Below are 17,486 nucleotides of genomic sequence, written 5' to 3'. Positions count from 1 at the left end.
TGTATATATACCACATCTTCTTTAACCATTCATCTGTTGATGGGCATTTAGGCTGCTTCCATATTTTGGCAATAGTAGATAATGTTGCTATAAACATTGGGGTGCGTTTATCTTTCTGCATTAGTGTTTTTGGGTTTTTTGCATATATACCCACCTTTTTTTTTTAAACATCTTTATTGGAGTATAATTGCTTTACAATGGTGTGTTAGTTTCTGCTGTATAACAAAGTGAATCAGCTATACATATACATATATCCCCATATCTCCTCCCTCTTGCATCTCCCTCCCACCCTCCCTATCCCACCCCTCTAGGTGGACACAAAGCACTGAGCTGATCTCCCTGTGCTATGCGGCTGCTTCCCACTAGCTAGCTATTTTACATTTGGTAGTGTATATATGTCCATGCCACTCTCTCACTTCATCCCAGGTTACCCTTCCCCCTCCCTGTGTCCTCAAGTCCATTCTCTACATGTGTCTTTATTCCTGTCCTGCCCCTTGTCTCTTCAGGACCCTTTTTTTTTTTTTTCTTAGATTCCATATATATGCGTTAGCATACGGTAATTGTTTTTCTCTTTCTGACTTACTTCACTCTGTATGACAGACTCTAGGTCCATCCACCTCACTACAAATAACTCAGTTTCGTTTCTTTTTATGGCTGAGTAATGTTCCATTGTATATATGTGCCACATCTTCTTTATCCATTCATCTGTTGATGGACACTTAGGTTGCTTCCATGTCCTGGCTATTGTAAATAGAGCTGCAATGAACATTGTGGTACATGACTCTTTTTGAATTATGGTTTTCTCAGGGTATATGCCCAGGACTGGGATTGCTGGGTCATATGGTAGTTCTATTTTTAGTTTTTTAAGGAACCTCCATACTGTTCTCCATAGTGGCTGTATCAATTTACATTCCCACCAACAGTGCAAGAGGGTTCCCTTTTCTCCACACCCTCTCCAGCATTTACTGTTTGTAGATTTTTTGATGGTGGCCATTCTGACTGGTGTGAGGTGATACCTCATTGTAGTTTTGATTTGCATTTCTCTAATGATTAGTGATGTTGAGCATCCTTTCATGTGTTTATTGGCCATGTGTATATCTTCTTTGGAGACATGTTTATTTAGGTTTTCTGCCCATTTTTGGATTGGGTTGTTTGTTTTTTTGATATTGAGCTTCATGAGCTGCTTGTATATTTTGGAGAGTAATCCTTTGTCAGTTGCTTCATTTGCAAATATTTTCTCCCATTCTGAGGGTTGTCTTTTCATCTTGTTTATGTTTTCCTTTGCTGTGCAAAAGCTTTTAAGTTTCATTAGGTCCCATTTGTTTATTTTTGTTTTTATTTCCATTTCTCTAGGAGGTGATACCCAGCTCTTTTGATCCTCATCATACCCTTAGAAGTGTGTACTGTCCTCCGTTGACTGACTGAATGAATTATGTTTTCTTGAAATACCAAAAATGACAAATTTTCCCAGGAAATCATCGACTGGAATTAAAAGTTCCAGAGATCAGTCAAGTAACAGTTCTTAAATCGGGAAAGGAGTTTCTGATTTTAGCATCCTTTTCAACCCCACTCCTAACCTCATCAAATGAAAATGTCCTGAGGCAGGAATCCAGCTCCTTCTCAAGTACAGAGATACTTCTATCTAAAAGTTCTGGCATCATTCTATGCTCGTCGTGCTTGGTGAATTCTAGATCACCTGGTCCTTTCCACAGCCCTCAAGATTCTCAGAGAAGAGCACAATGGGTCAGATATTCCACTCTGCAGCCCTGGCTAGATTCATACACCTTATCTCACAGTCAACAGGGATTTGACTTCGGGTAAGTTACTTAACCTCTGTGAGCTGCAGTTTGGTCAGCTACAAAATGGGGTTAACACTAATTCTGAGTTACCATAAGGAGTTGTCAAGCGTTTAGGACACTGCTTGTCATATTGTAAACTCAACCACTGGCTTCCTACCTCCCTATTTGTGGTGGGAGACTTCTCTGTGCCATGTTGCTCCCCCCAAATCCACATATGCATGTCTTGTCCCCTAATCACACTCCACCCCCACTGTCTCCCACTATCCTTTCCTGCCTAACTTCTCATTCTTCTGATATCATTTTAAATACCACTTCTTTGGGAGAGTCTTCACAGTCACCTCCACACCCCCTCTTCCTTATTCCTTCTTAGAGCAACCTGCGTTTTTCCTTCATTACTTTACCAGTTTGTAATTTTCCCTTTAGTTTAATCTGTTTTTGCCCATAAACTGCGTGCTCCACCAGGGACCTTGTTGGTCTTGCTCTCTGCTGTATCCTCAGTACCAACAGCGGTCTAGAATCGCAGCAAGCATTCATCAAATATTTACGGAAAACACTAATCCTTTCCTGAACTTCGGTTAAGAGAAAAACACCCTTCCTCAAATCACACAGATTAGTGGGAGACTTCACCCCAAGTCTCCCTATTCCCAATTCAGATTCCAACCCAGGAGCCTGGCAAGAATTTTAGCCTGTCCCCAAATATATTCCGAGTGCCAAGAAAACTCCAGAAAGGGGCGGGAGTACAGCAGTGGGCCAAATAGGGGAAAGTGATTTGACTTGGCCCCTCCTCTCTGGATCTCGAAGTGAGCTTACTATAAAGGGAGGGATTACTGCAATAACGACGTGGCAGAGCGGCCACCAAGATGGAACCAGAGAAAAGACAGACCTTGAAAGAGCCTTGAGCTGCGTGTGAGAGACGAAGGCAGCAACAGCAGATCCTGCGCAGGCGCAGTCAAGACGCTCTGATCTCCCGCCTCCGTCCCGCCCCGCCCCGCCCCGCCCCGCCCCGCCCCGCCTCGCCTCCCCTCGCCTCGCCCCGCCCCGCCCCACCTCGCCCCACCCCGCCTCACCTCGCCTCTTCCCCTCCGAGTCACAAGACGCCAAGTGAAGTCAGCTGACGCGGCGTTGCGCAGGTCACGTGATGGTGGGCGGAGCGGCGGGCGCAGGCGCAGATCTTGGACGGCTGGGTCAGCTGACCCGAGGGGGAGTTCGAGCGGATTTAGGCCTGTCTGTGGCGTCTCGGAGACGCTGCCGCAGCCATGGCCAGTCAGTCGCAGGGCATCCAGCAGCTGCTCCAGGCCGAGAAGCGGGCCGCCGAGAAGGTGTCCGAGGCCCGCAAGCGTGAGTTTGGGGTTGGGGCAGCCAGGCGTGGCGCGAGTCCAAGAGTTGCGGGCAGGCCGCGGGAGGTGGTAGGTGGGTGAGGCCCGAAAAACTGCTGACAGGGCCGGGGGCGGGGTGGGGGGTTGGTTACAGACGCGGAAGCTTGTGTGACTCGCAGCTCTCTGGATCCGAGGCTCTGGAAGTCTTGTAGGTCGCCTTAGAGCTGCGAATGTAGGCTAGTAGGGCGTGGAGACAAAGTGGACGTCCTTCTTAGGGTCTGGGGGGCGTGTAAAGTGGATTATCCAAACGGAACGCGTTGTTCTCCCCCTTCGCACTTACTGCTTTGGGGTCCTCCGTCTCAGTGTAGGGAGCCACCATCTACACTTTTGCTCAGTCTGGAAACAGTCCTTTTTGTCACGTCTCAGACCCTCCCTCGTTCGCCATGTTTAGTCAGTTGCCAAGGTTTATTTGTTCACTGTTTCTCCATCCCTACAGCCAGCATCTTAGTCCAGGGCATCAGGTTCTTTGAGGCTCCCGTAGTAGCCTAATTCGTTAATTCCTTACATTTGTTTTTTCAGTGCGGTTAATACGTGCCAAACATAGTACCTGGGACATCTGTGGTCTTTATTGCGGTATTCAAAGCCCCAGTGAAGGAAGCCGATTTGGGGTAGATTAATTGCAGGTGAGAGGAGGGCTAGAGTTGAGAAATGTGAGGTTGCTCAGCAACTTAGCAGGTGGATCGAATCTAGATTGGTGAGTGGGAGGCTTCCTCCTCTCTTCCATTTGGTTCTCCTCACTGCAGTCAGTCATACCTCTCAATTGCAAATATGACTTCCCCACCGCCCCTATAGTCAACAGACGTTTAGTGCTTGCAGAATAAAGCCTAAATTCCTTAAGAGGGTATAGGAGGTGCTTTTGCATCAGGCTGTGGCTTTCTTCTCTAATCTCCCTTTTAGGTACTCGTTCCAGACATAGTGATTCCTCAAAGGCACCTTGATTAATTTCACCTGCAAGCCTTTGCACAGCTGGTTCCTGATTGGAAGAGCCTTTTCCTAGGTTACTCTTCATTCTCTAACACTTAGGCTTCTTCAGATATCAAAATTTAGGCAGTAGTTCTTCCAGGAAGCCTTCCCTGACTTCATCTTTTCCCCTCAGACTAGGCTAGGAGTCCTCCCCAAGTACGTATTCCCGTCATCACTGTGCAGTAAATTGTTTCTTTATATGGCTCAGTCACTAGACTAAGCTCCTGGAGAATAGGGACTATGTCTAATTTAACTTTTATATCTTCAGTTTCTCATCTGGTGAGATAGATGTTTCTATTCCTATTTGACAGATGGGAAAAATGAGGCTCAGAGAAAAATGATATGACCATACCCTGGGAAACAACATAGCCAGGGTAAAATACCAAAAACTATTAATCTTAGTAATTTCTTGGTGTTTTTTCCCCCAGAATAGGATTTATACTCTCATCCCATACCCAAGTAGATTTCAAGCATGGCTCTTTTACTTTCTCAATTAGGGGTTGTGTGGTACTCTGTATTTCATTGGAAAAGCTTTCTTTGAGGGAGCTGGAGATGGGAACAAGTCTTCTGTTCTTGCTCTGGTGACTGGGAAGTTCTGTGTTCCTCACGGAGTATTTCTGATCATGACCTTGATGCAGTATTTCCAGAATGACTTCTCAGAGTTTGTCCTGTGATGGCTCATCAGCAGCGGAAGTTTTATCTGTTGGGAAGCATGTGAGAATATTTGGGGGAAGTGCAGGAACAGGTACTTGGCATATGGTAAGAATGATTCTGAGTGCCTTGGAGGTTGGGGTCATATTATACATCTTCCTTTATCCCATCAGGCCTGGTGCAGGGACTTGTATATCTCAGGTAGCTATTACATAGGGACTGAAAGAACTTGTTTTAAAGGAGTGAGTTTATGGCTAATACACATCTCAGAATTTTCAGTGGTTAGGAACAGAAGTATTGAGAAGACCTGTAATTTGAAGAAGTTACTCTCTTGATCTGTAATTACGGTTGACACACCCAGTTAGGAATTGGGATGATGTGGTAAAATGGTCCAACCCCAGTTTTTCATGAAATCATTGCTTGGACCATAAACTTTTTAAAAATTTTGTATGTGGTTTGTCATTGGAGTGAAACAAAATGCCTCCACATGTAAGGCCCATAAAAAAAAAAACAAGATTTAAAAGAAATGATTTCATCCTCAGATATTTTTTGGTTTTCAGAGAAGCCAGTCAAAATTGAACTTTGAAGATGTTTGCTGACAGGCAGAGAATGGTTTACCTTAAGTCATTAATTCAGGGAGCCATAGTTGTTGGGAGTGATCAAGACAGTGGTATTGTGAAATTACGTGGAGCTGCTGCATAATGTTCAGGCTATGTTAAAATTTGTTGGTTTGGAAAAGAACCTTGGCTTTGGAATATGGCTTTGAATATATAGCAGATGAGGAGGACAGCATGTGGGGCATTGGGATAGAAGTTGGCTCCAGCAGACCCTAAATAGTAGGCACTAAATAGTACTGGAGTAAATATATACTTGGAGAAATAGTCCTTGTGGGGCTTAGGCACCTATTGATTGTTTTAGACTAGCCTCGTGAAGGATTGATGTCATGGGGTCATCACCAGTTCAAAATCCTGTTGTTAATCAGGAGGTGGAAGATTAAATTCAGTTTCATTCATCTACATGGGCTGACTGGGATTTCGGCAGTTGCTATACAAAGAATTATAACAGCTTGCTTTTAGATACAGGATGTCTTTTACTCAATTAAATAAATCCTCAATTGATTGTCTAGGACCTGCCCCCCTCCCCCACCATCCCATTTGGGTGTCTTAGAAGTTTGGTGAACAGGGAAACTTGTTGGTTGATCTTGTGGTCTGTTTTCATAAAGCCTCTGATAGAACCTGGAGAATTTTTACAGCTTTATGTTAAACTATGCTCTTCTAAAAACCAGAGCCCCTGTGTCTCCTCACGTCTTAGATGCTCGTGCAGTCTTGTGTCCAGTGCTCCCCATTCAGAATTCCTTCCCAGAACCACTTTTACGTATTTCCTTGTGCACAGGCATGGGTTTTAGTTTCCAATATTACATCATCTATTTCATTAGTTACAGTTTAGGTTGATGTCCCTTGGGAGTGTATTAGCCTCCCTGCTAAGCTTCTAAGCCGAGCTCCAATTGTAATCAGCAGCATACTTAGGTGTTTACTTCTCAGGAAGAGAAAGAATTCCCCAGGTGGCTAATGTCGCCCATTTTATGTTGGTTCTTAGTAGTTGAGATTGAGAGAGTATTCTGACACATTCCAAAATTTTTTGCATCATTTTTACGGTCTGTAGGTATAGAAGGCGGTCCTTTTTATCTAGTCACTTCTTAAGTACAGTCTAGTTTAAAGTACAGGAGGCAGGAGCCTGTACTATTAGTTAGCTCTGAATTCCCTCTCTCCCTCTTCCCCATGCATGTCTCTTGAGACTGTATCTTTAAACTTTTGTCTTTGTTTATTATTAGAATTTACCATCTCAGTCTCTGCTTCCTCTTCTGCTGTCTCTTAACCACTTCCTTTGAAAACAGGAAAGAACCGGAGGCTGAAGCAGGCCAAAGAAGAAGCCCAGGCTGAAATTGAACAATACCGCCTGCAGAGGGAGAAGGAGTTCAAGGCCAAGGAAGCTGCGGTGGGCTCAGTTTATTTTCATTACTGCCTTAGTTTCCTGAGGCTTCCTTCTTCCCCTTAGGCTCTCAGAATATCCAGCATAGCTCAGCGATTCTGATTCTGGTAGAAGTTTGAAAATCTGGTTATTGGATGCTTAGGCTGAATCTCTTAAGGTGATTAATTTTTAACTAACATTTGAATCCTAGTCTTCATTTATTCAGTTAAATTATTGAATTATTAATAGATATAATTAGATATTAAATATAGATAATTTTATAGAGATATGTTATTTAATATATATATTGAATATAGATATTATTAAATATCTTTTGAACAGTTAATGTGTGCCAGATGCTAGAGGATCAGCTGTGAACAGAAATAGACATGGCCCTCATGGAGTTTAGCGTACAGTCTGGTGGTCAGGGACACTTAGTAATAAAATGCCTGGGGGTCAGGGACACTTAGTAATAAAATAAGTCATGCAAACTGACAACTGAAGAGGGCTGTAATGGTCATAAACATAAATCACGTGGAGCCCCACTTTAGTAGAGTCACTTATCAGTAGTATAGGCTAGACCACAATGTGTAAGATGCATGTAATAATAGTACAAAAACAGATACAGAAAGTACAGAGAAAGTAGGGAAAATTCTGGAAAAGGGAAAGGATGGAGGAGGCTTCGTAGAGAAAGGAACCTCTATCAGGACTCTTGGATACAGGCAGCAGAAAACAGTTCAAACTGGTTTAAGCAAAATGGAATTTATTGACCTATATGATTGGAAACCCAGGTAAAGGCTAAGGTTATTTTGATCGAGGAGCTTAAATAATGCTCTCAGGACTATTTCCATCTTTCATCTCTGCCTTTGGCTTTGTGGTTTTCATTCTCTAGTTCTGTTGATACACTGTGGCCTCCACTAGTTCCAGGTACATACCCTCCCAGGTCCAAGTCCAGTGATTAAAGGCTCGTGCCTCCCTGTTAGCATTAAGTAGGAAAAGTTTCGTCCATCTTTGCACTGGGGCACTGGGCGGAGACAGTACTATTCAGACTTAAAATGGGTCTCTGGGGGCTTCCCTGGTGGCGCAGTGGTTGAGAATCTGCCTGCCAGTGCAGGGGACACGGGTTCGAGCCCTGGTCTGGGAGGATCCCACATGCCGCGGAGCAACTGGGCCCGTGAGCCACAACTACTGAGCCTGCGCGTCTGGAGCCTGTGCTCCGCAACAAGAGAGGCCGCGATAGTGAGAGGCCCGCGCACCGCGATGAAGAGTGGCCCCCGCTTGCCACAACTAGAGAAAGCCCTCGCACAGAAACGAAGACCCAACACAGCCATAAATAAATAAATAAATAATAAAATAAAATAAAATAAGGTACCGCTTATTTAAAAAAAAAAAAAAAAGGGTCTCTGATTCGTGAGCCAGGGCAGATTGGTGCTGTAAGTTGTCCGACTGCCCACAAGACAGTGTAGAAAAACTCTGGACGGGGCAACCATCTTGTCATCTTATTTTTGTATCATGCTGCAGTTGCTTATAGAGACAGTCTCGGTGTTGCACTATAAGCATGAGCTCTGAATTTTTCTAGCAGTGTTTCATTGTAATCTCTTCACTTTTGAAACAAATTCTGGGGCTTTGAGCTTGGCATATAGTTTACATAATCATAGAATGGAGGTAGCAGCTGAGCCAACCATTATGAAATGCTCCAGGGTATTCCTGTAATATGAACAGTGATAGTATGAAGAGCCCTAGGTTTGAATCTTTGCCAGTTCACTTGGACCTCTTTGAGCCCCGGTTTCCTCAACTGTAGACAGGGGAGTGATAGCCTCCTCATAGGTTATGGAACAATAGGTAACAGGTCACATGAGAGAATGCTCTGTAAACTGATGTGTTACACAGATGTGAAGGGATATAGTTGTAAAACTTCATAATGAGGCGACAGCAGTTTAGGTGATGAAAAGAGTCAGGCACAAAAAAGTGATGCCTTAAGAACCTGATAGGTCACATTCTAATAAAGCAGGCATAACAGTTAACAATGAGAAGACAGTGGACAGTAAAAGAAAATTTGTCCATCAGTGTGTGTTAAGTTGTAAACGGAAACTGAAGAGGTGAGGCAGCCATGCACTAAGAATTTCAAGCAATAAAATGGGGCAACAATGAGGGGATAGTTTCCCTCTCACCCAGACCCACAGTCCTCTTTAGAGATAACCACTGTTAACAGTTTCTTGTGTATTCTTGTAGAATATTTCTATTTGAAAGAACAGAAGTCATGTATTCTTAATACTGGTGAAACCACTGTTGAACTTACGAGCTAAAACATTAACCAGTAATGGTGAAACTGTATATTCCTCCTAAATTGTATTGCCCTTGTGTTTGTTATTTTTTAAGAGATTTTTTTTTTTTTTTTAAAACCCACCATGTATCTACCCCCTTTAAAACCGCACAAGGAGACACATTACTAACCACCAGGCCTCAGTTGTTAGTTCTTTAGGTTCATTCCAGTCTCTGGTTAAGGCTGCACGTTAGACTGTAGAGGGATGTGACTGTGTCATTCTCCGGGATAACTTCCTGGCAGTGGATATGCTCTGCAGTTTGTTTACCTTTTGATAGATGTTGAAAGGTCGGCCACCCAAGTGATTGTATCAACTTCTCCTAATAACCACGGGAACCCTGACTTCTCTCATGCTCTTCAGTCACGCTGCTGATTATTTATATTCATTATGAGACTGGGTTTCTTCAAAAGTCAGAAAGTTGCTTATTAAATGTTGTTCCTGCCCAGCCAGAGCGTCGTCCTGACGTTCCCTCTGTCATTGCTCCCCGACTCCAGGCTCTGGGATCCCACGGCAGTTGCAGCACTGAAGTGGAGAAGGACACCCAGGAGAAGATGACCATCCTTCAGACCTACTTCCGGCAGAACAGGGATGAAGTCCTGGATAACCTCTTGGCCTTTGTCTGTGACATCCGGCCAGAAATCCACGAGAATTACCGCATAAACGGATAAGGGAAGAGCGCTGTGCCGTGGATTGGCATTTTAGATGCCTTCGTAGAATATGAGGCTTTAGCAAGGCTTGGGTTACGTTCTTGTGAAAAGGCATTAAATTATTTCTGTATATTATATAATAGGTCCCTTCACTTTTTGCAGAATAGCAGTTGTAGCTTCTTTGTACAAACTTATAGCCTATCCAAAGATTTTATCTTTTTACCTCATATTTCTTAGAAACTTAATGGGTATATGTTGTCTGTTTTCCTATGCCTTTTCGCTCAAGTGGCATATTATGAACACTGACTTTTTCTTTCTTAGATATATATTTTTTTTAAATTTTAAGTCATAGCTTTATGTTGCAACTCTACTTATTCAAAAGTTAGATCATGAAGGTTCCTTCCTATGACCTTAGATATAGTTTAAAAGAAAACAATTTTCTTAAGAAAGAAAGGGATTAAATATTTTTTTTTCCTTAAATCTTTCTTGAAGGTCAGGGGCTTTATCTATGAAAAAGTAGTAAATAGTTACTTGTAACCTATGTGAACAGCCAGCCTTAAAATAGTCCTTTCCGGCTAAGAGTTAGAACAATGGGTACTAGTATTGGGCTGCTTTTGGTTTCTCTTATTTAAAATTACTAGATGATAGAATTCAAGAACTTGTTACATGTCACTACTTGGTGTACTGATAGTGTACTAATAATCATTTAAAAGTCAAGACTCTGTCATGCATATTTTTCGCCTCTGCTTCAACCTCTTTGATAATGCAAACTGCACTTTGACCCAGATGTTCTGCAGAATTTCAGTAAGGAAATTAAATTAGCACATGTATCACACACATTAACATACATACTTAGAAAATATTCATGGTACGTATCTTAGCAGGAAGGAAATCACTTGTGATTTCACCCAACAACTGTTTCGAAAAACATCAAGCAGGGGACTTCCCTGGTGGTCCAGTGGTTAAGAATCCACCTTCCAATGCAGGGGACAAGGGTTCGATCCCTGGTCAGGGAACTAAGATCCCACATGCTGCGGGGCAACTCAGTCCTTGCTCTGCAGCTACTGAGCCTGTGCGCTCTGGAGCCTGCTCGCTGCAACGAAGACTCATTGCAGCCAAAAAATTAAAAAAAACAAAACACACCAAAAAAACAGCAAGCAACTAGTAGATCTGAAGTTTGCTTTTTCTCCAGAGCACCCTGTCCTGGGGCAGCCTTGGATGGGTTATCAAGCATATTTCCTTCCTGGTGGGCTAATGCTCAGTGCAGTACCTATTAGTAACTTCACTCTAGCACTTAAGAATTAAATGCCCTCTGAGCTTCCCTGGTAGCGCAGTGGTTAAGAATCCGCTTGCCAATGCAGGGGACACGGGTTCGAGCCCTGGTCTGGGAAGATCCCACATGCCGTGGAGCTACTGAGCCTGCGCTCTAGAGCCTGCCTGCTACAACTACTGAAGCCCACGTGCCTGGAGCCCATGCTCTGCAGCAAGCGAAGCCACCACAACGAGAAGCCCATGCACCGCAACGAAGAGTAGCCCCCGCTCACCACAACTAGAGAAAGCCCACGCAGCAATGAGGACCCAATGCAGCCAAAAATAAATAAATTATATTTTTTAAAAAAAATGCCCTCTGACCCACTAGAAGCTGTAAGTCTTCGGCTGCAAGATAATTTCTGGTACATAGAAACAATTGAAAGAACATCGTGCTGAAACTACGGGGGAATTAGATGGCCTTTTAAAAAATTGTATCTTTTATGTGACTGAGGATGGGTGGATCTCAGGCCACTTCCGTCTCTAGTTGCTGTTCCCTCTTACAGAATTCCTGATAAGAATTTTCTATACGAGCTTTTCCATTTTTTACTGTTCAAGCACTCCAGTCAGGCTTGCCATGCCATTGAAACTGCTCGTCAGGGTCAGCAATGATGACCAAGTTGGCGTCCAATCCTCTGCCTGCTTGACCTTCAGTATCATTGGACAGGATCGGCTGTTCCTTCTTGAGCCACTTTCTTAGCCTCCCTTCTGCAGCCATGAGCTGCCTTGCCTCTCCAGTCTCTTGCTGGCTCCTCCCCATCCTTTCCTGTGGTTTTGTTCTTGGATGTTTCTACATCCCTTTTGAGACCATCTACATTTCATGGCTTTGATACCATCTATATTGAAGACCCAAATTTATATCTCCAACTCTCCTGAACTCCAGAATTCTCAGATTGCTTATTTGATATTTTCATTTAGTTATCTAATAAGCATCTCGATCCTAATATGTCCCAAACTATACCTGGTTTTGTTAGGACTTTCCTCCTGGTATTGCTAAGTGTATCCAGACCACGGTCAGCAGTGTCCTTGACCTCTACCCACTGGATGCCAATAGTACCCCGTCAGTTGTGACAACCAAAAATGTCCCAGACGTGGTCAAATGTTCCCTGGGGACCAAAACCACCCAGTTGACAACCACTGTTAAAGCAACAACAAAATTAATTGAAAGTACCACACGATCCTTGGAACATTCTAGGTACTCAAAAAATGTTTCCTAATTTTCTAAAATTTGGTTGTTTTCTCATCCTAATCATCCTTGATTATATGTCTAATAATAGCTCTTATTTGTTGGTATAGGATATACTCTGAAGTCTCAGTGGCTTAATACAACAAAGATTTCTTACAATGTTTGATACATGTTGGGTGACCAAGGCAGCTGTTCTCCATGTGGTGATGCAGTGATTCAGATCATTTCCACTTTGTGGCTCTACCATTTTAGCACATGGTTCCCATGATTCCAGAGGCAAGGAAAGAAAAAGTTGGCACACATGCACCAGCTCGTCTATGCTTACATCCTGAAATAAATGACACTTGTTCTAAGCTCATTGACCCTCATGCGTCACATGAGCCAACCTGACTGCAAGGGAGGCTAAGAAATAAGGCACATCCTGTGGTTATTTGGTGAGTAAAAAATCTCTCTGCTATAATTGCCAACAGTAGCTCTCTCCATGCTAGCTAGTGACCACATGCATTGTTCACGAGCAATAATATTTTGAAAGGCATCTTTTTTCCTGAGTAGTGGGTCTCAACAGTGGGTTTCAAATGTTCAGTAAACCATGTTGTAAACAAATGTGCTGTCATCCAGGCTTTGTTCTATTTCTAGAGCACAGGCAGAGTAGATGTAGCACAGTCCTTCAGGGCCCTAGGATTTTCAGAGTGGTCGATGAACAATTGGCTTCAACTTCAAGTCACCAGCTGCACTAGCCCCTAATAAGAGAGACTGTCCTTTGAAGCTTTGAAGCCAGGCACTGACTTCTCTCTAGCTGTGAAAGTCCTAGATGGCGTCTTCTTCCAACATAAGACTGTTTTGTCTACGTTGAAAACCTGTTGTTTAGTGTAGCCACCTTCGTTCATTATCTTAGCTGGATCTTCTGGGTAACTTGCTGCAGCTTCTACATCAACAATTACTGAATTATGGAGATGACTTCCTTCCTTAAACCTCATGAACCAATCTCCACTAGCTTCAAACTTTTCTTCTGCAGCTTCCTCACCTCTCTCAGCCTTCACAAAATTGTACAGAGTTAAGGCCTTGCCCTGGATTAGGCTTTGGTTTTAGGGAATATTGTGGCTGGTTTGATCTTCTATCCAGATCACTAAAAACTTGCACCAGGGAATTCCCTGGCGGTCTAGTGGTTAGGACTCCGAGCTTCCACTGTAGGGGGCCCGGGATCGATCCCAGGTTGGGGATCTAAGATTCCGCAAGCTGCACACAGTGTGGCCAAAAATAAATAAAAATAAATTTTAAAAAACCAAAGTATTTCTGCTGGTTTTGACCCGGTTTCCTGACAAATAGCATGTGACTTGTCTAACTCCCTGCACATTTCCTGCCAGCCAAGGACAGTGGTGTGTCTAGGGCCAGCTCTCACGTGCATATCCTATAGGGGAGTGCTGTGTGATGTGACTCCCAGGACTTCGAATCAGTGTAATGGAGCCAGGAGCAGTGGAACGTACTGTGGGATGTGCTTTTGGAAATACTTTTTAAGATGGCTCTAATTAGTGGCCAAGCCTAGATTTGAACCCAGGTCTGCCTGACTTTCCAGCCTGGGTTGCTGTATGATTTAGTTCAGTTTGTTCAGGCCATGGCAATGTTTCAAGCAGTGTGTTTCTAAAAGAGAAAGTGAGTGACTCTACAACTGGCAGACGAGTTCCAAAAAACAAGATCTAATTTTTGATCTTTGCCTTTTCACTTACTCATCCCATGGTTCTGAGGCTCTCTCCTGTCCCGTCTGCTGCCACACTTGAAGATTCTTCCAGGCCAGGAAGCAGTTCTTTCCCTCTTGCTTCACCAAGATTGCCAGTTAGTTGGCAGCTAGCCCTCAGACATGGGCCTGTAACCCTTGCAAACATGACAGGACGAAGGGGCAAATGCTGAGTAAGTGTGGCTTTGGCTGGGGTTTGTGGTTATTTGGATTTATCTGTAGTTGAGGCCCTGATAATTTCATTCATAGCTATTCATTCACTAATTCAGATGTGTGTAACAATAGCTGGGGGCCAGCTCTGAGCATGGGGAGAAAGAGCCCTGTGCCCCAAAGGTTTATTCTCCTTTTGGGAAAGGGGACATTGAACAATGACCATAGCGAGTGCTAGGTGTGGCCATAGGTTAAGGAAGCGTAACTGTGAGAATGGGGGACTGGCCTGGGCTCAGGTCAGGAGAGGGCTCCTAGAAGAAGGGCCCTTTCAGCTGAGACCTGAGAATGTGTCAGTTACCTGGGCAATGAGGTGAGGACGAGGTTTGAGGATTACCTTCCAGATGGAGAAGGATGGCAACCACTGAGAACTGGAAGTGAGAGAGAGCACAGGTGTAGGAGGAACTGAGAGATGGTCTGTGCTCTTGGAGCTTAGGGTTTTCAGAGGTTGGGGGACAGTGGGTAAAGATGAGTACAGGGTAGGCTGGGGGGTGGGGAGGGGCTTGGGCCTACCACAGAGAGCCTTGTGAATCCATCAAGATAGCGCCACTGAAGACTGCTTTCCAGTGGACTTTACTAGGTATTACTCACCTTTTATCAGATTTCATTCATCTTTCTCCATTCTCCATGGAGCCCCCATTCCCTCACGCCATAGTGCTAGGCCTTGCCATTTGCTGTATTTTAGGAGATGCAAAAGAATTGCCCAGAAATGCAGTTCACTTTTTTCTTTTTTTAAATTTATTTATCGCTGCGTTGGGTCTTCGTTGCTGCGCAAGGGCTTTCTCTAGTTGCGGCGAGCGGGGGCTACCCTTCGCTGCAGTGCGCAGGCTTCTTGCGAGCCACGACTACTGAGCCTTCGTGCCACGACTACTGAAGCCCGTGCGCCTAGAGCCCATGCTTCACAACAAGAGAACCCACCACAATGAGAAGCCTGCAGTTCACTTTTACTCAGCACTTTCTGCTAAGCACTTCATCATCTCATTTAATTCTTAAAATCTCTCAGTTTAGCAGATATTCTTATCCTTTTATAAATGAGGGAATTGAAGCTCAGAGAGGGGAACCGGCCTGTGCAAGTTCACATGCCAGTGAGTGGTGGAGCCTGGTCAGCCAGTTCCAAAGGCCCACGTCTTCTGTGCCTCCTTAGCAAAGGAGGCTGATGTGTCAACATTCAAGCCAGAGCGACAGGCAGTGAGAATGCAGAGTGAAGGTAGCTCGGCAGAAAGGGCAGGAGTATGACATCTGGCTTCGTGTAGGAGGTAGGCCTTGCTGGGGAGGCAGGATTTAGATGGTGACCAGTTCACACACCTGTCCCAGCATCCCTTTCAACATCCAGTCAGCAGGTAGGAAAACTCCAACAGCCCATGAATCTTGCTCCCATGCCCCCAGATTGTGTTTTGGGAAATTAGGCAAACTAAATAGAGATCTTGTGTGTCTTGCTCAGTGGTACCCAGAACAATGCCTGGCACTCGGCAGGCACTCGGTGTCGATCTTTTGATGAATAAATGAATAAACTAACTTTTAGTAGCCTGCTTGCTGGATGCTCACTTGTCTGGTGAATGAGGATGCTGCCTGGGCAGCATCAGCTGCTTATTCCTCAATCACTGCTCCGCTCGTGTCCCCAAGCACTCCACCTCTGCCTCTGGCAGAGCATGAAGGCAACTAAGTCCTGGGATCCGAGAGGCCCCCAGCAATTTGGCAATGTCTGCTGAAATTAAAATTGCACCCATATTCTGACTCGGGAAGTCCACTTGTAGATAGGCAGGGTGTGGCAGGTACCCGGCACTGTGGCTGTGACCGTCCCAGCAAGGCCTGTGAGCAAGAGTGGGAATTCCCCTTACATGTCCGCGAGCGGAGAGAGGCAAAGGAAAAAAAGAGCCTTCCTATTACAATACATGGAGGTGTACGCACCCCTTAAAAAGAAACCAGACGGGGGAGTGTTCTGGCATGAGGTGAATGCCAAGGAACTTTGCTGAATGAAAAAGCAGGGTGTCCAACGGAATAGAACAGGTTCCCTTTTGTGTAAATGCACAGTGTACACATCTGTCCATACCTTTCTATGGAAACGTACACAAGGTTAGTGCTTCCCTAGACCCCCCTGAAATCTCGAGTGATGGTGCTGGGGGTGGCAGCCAACGTCTAGTGAGCGGCCATCATGTGTCCGGCAGTTGTGTACACTTCACACCGATTTTCTGATTAGAGCTTTACACAATCCCATGAAACAGTATCATCTATTTTTTACAGAAACCTAAGGCACAGAGAGGTTAAACACCATAGCGAAGATGACCTAAAAAATCGGAGACACCTGGCTTAGAGCTCAGGGAGCCTGATCCCCAAACCGATGCTCTTAACACAGTGCACGTATCATTTTTCATTAAAAAAACAAGTCCTAAGAAATTTCTGGTCCAAATATTTCTTCATCCACCGGGTCCCGTGACTGTCAGACATGGGCTGGACCTCAGAGGCAAGCCGCTGCTCTCACGACGGGGAGACCGAGGCTCCGAGGGGGGCGGGAACTCATTCCGGCCGGGGCGCGGCCCCCACCCCCACCCCCACCCCCGAGCCCCAGAAGCGACGCACGTGGTGGGCGAGCGCGGAGGCGCTTCCCGGCGTCCCGGGAGGGAGCCCGGCTGATGAAAGGCAGCTCCCAGCTCGGCTCCGAAGCGGGCCCGGGAGCCGGCTTCCCTCTGGGCCCCGAGGCGAGCCCGGCGGGCGGCTCCTCCCGGTGGGGTGACCGCGCGGGGCCTGCCCGGCCCGGGGGCGGGACCCGGGAGGGCGGCGCACGGCGCGGGCGGCGGGCGGAGCGCGGGCAGCGGTGCCCCGAGGCTGCGGCGCTGTGGGGCGGCGGCGCCCCTCGACCTTCCGCGTCCCCGGGCTCCCCGGGCGGCGGTGAGGGCGGCGACGGCGGCGCGGACGGGTGAGTGTGCGCGGGCCCGGGGCGCGCGCCCCTGTGTTTGCGCGCGGGCCCGGGCGCGGGCGGCCGCGAGCCCCGATTTGAGCCGCGCGGGTCCCGCGCTGCCGCCTGGGCGCCCGTGTCTTGGTCTGGGATGGGCGCCGCGGGCCGCGTCCGCGTTCTTCCTGCGCCTTTGGGCCCCATTTCCCCCTATCGTGCGTGGGAGCTGCTCTCGGGCGGCTCCTGGGAGCCGGTGGGCTTGGGACAGTGGGAGTGATTTCGGGGTGAGGGAGGCCCAGAGGCAGCAGACCCGGGAGGAGACTTGAGGGCAGAACCTGAAGCTAGACTCAGCCGCCCAAGGCCAAGGCCAGATGCGGCGGAACATCCCTTGCCCGAATGAGCTCGGTTCCGTTGTGGCTCCATCCCCCACCTGGC

The 17,486-nt window shown here is 46.0% G+C and overlaps 2 protein-coding genes across 18 annotated transcripts in view; both read left to right on the top strand.

Annotated features, from left to right (window-relative positions):
• Positions 1 to 2,907: 2,907 nt before the first annotated feature.
• ATP6V1G1 (ATPase H+ transporting V1 subunit G1) lies at positions 2,908 to 10,459 on the top strand. The gene is made up of 3 exons (XM_082470460.1): positions 2,908 to 3,137; positions 6,684 to 6,784; positions 9,576 to 10,459. The coding sequence occupies exons 1-3, from the start codon at positions 3,056 to 3,058 to the stop codon at positions 9,747 to 9,749; spliced, it is 357 nt and encodes a 118-aa protein (XP_082326586.1). The 5' UTR covers positions 2,908 to 3,055; the 3' UTR covers positions 9,750 to 10,459.
• A 5,373-nt stretch (positions 10,460 to 15,832) lies between these two features.
• TMEM268 (transmembrane protein 268) overlaps positions 15,833 to 17,486 on the top strand; it is a 32,899-nt gene continuing 31,245 nt past the window's right edge. For 16 of the 17 annotated variants that reach the window (XR_014265993.1, XM_082470446.1, XM_082470451.1 and 13 more), the window contains exon 1: positions 15,833 to 16,883. Coding sequence is in view for 15 of the 17 variants with exons in the window: in XM_082470446.1 (XP_082326572.1) it covers positions 16,605 to 16,883 (279 nt within the window). In the remaining 2 variants the exon portion in view is untranslated. Of the gene's footprint in view, positions 16,884 to 16,913; positions 17,076 to 17,486 lie in introns of those variants that run through there. The other variant, XM_082470440.1, reaches the window with a different exon arrangement.

This window comes from Balaenoptera physalus (assembly GCF_965194825.1).
Source record: "Balaenoptera physalus genome assembly, chromosome: 7".
Taxonomy (NCBI): domain Eukaryota; kingdom Metazoa; phylum Chordata; class Mammalia; order Artiodactyla; family Balaenopteridae; genus Balaenoptera; species Balaenoptera physalus.
The sequence above is the reverse complement of the archived record's forward strand: the minus strand, read 5'-3'. Positions and strand labels throughout refer to the sequence as shown.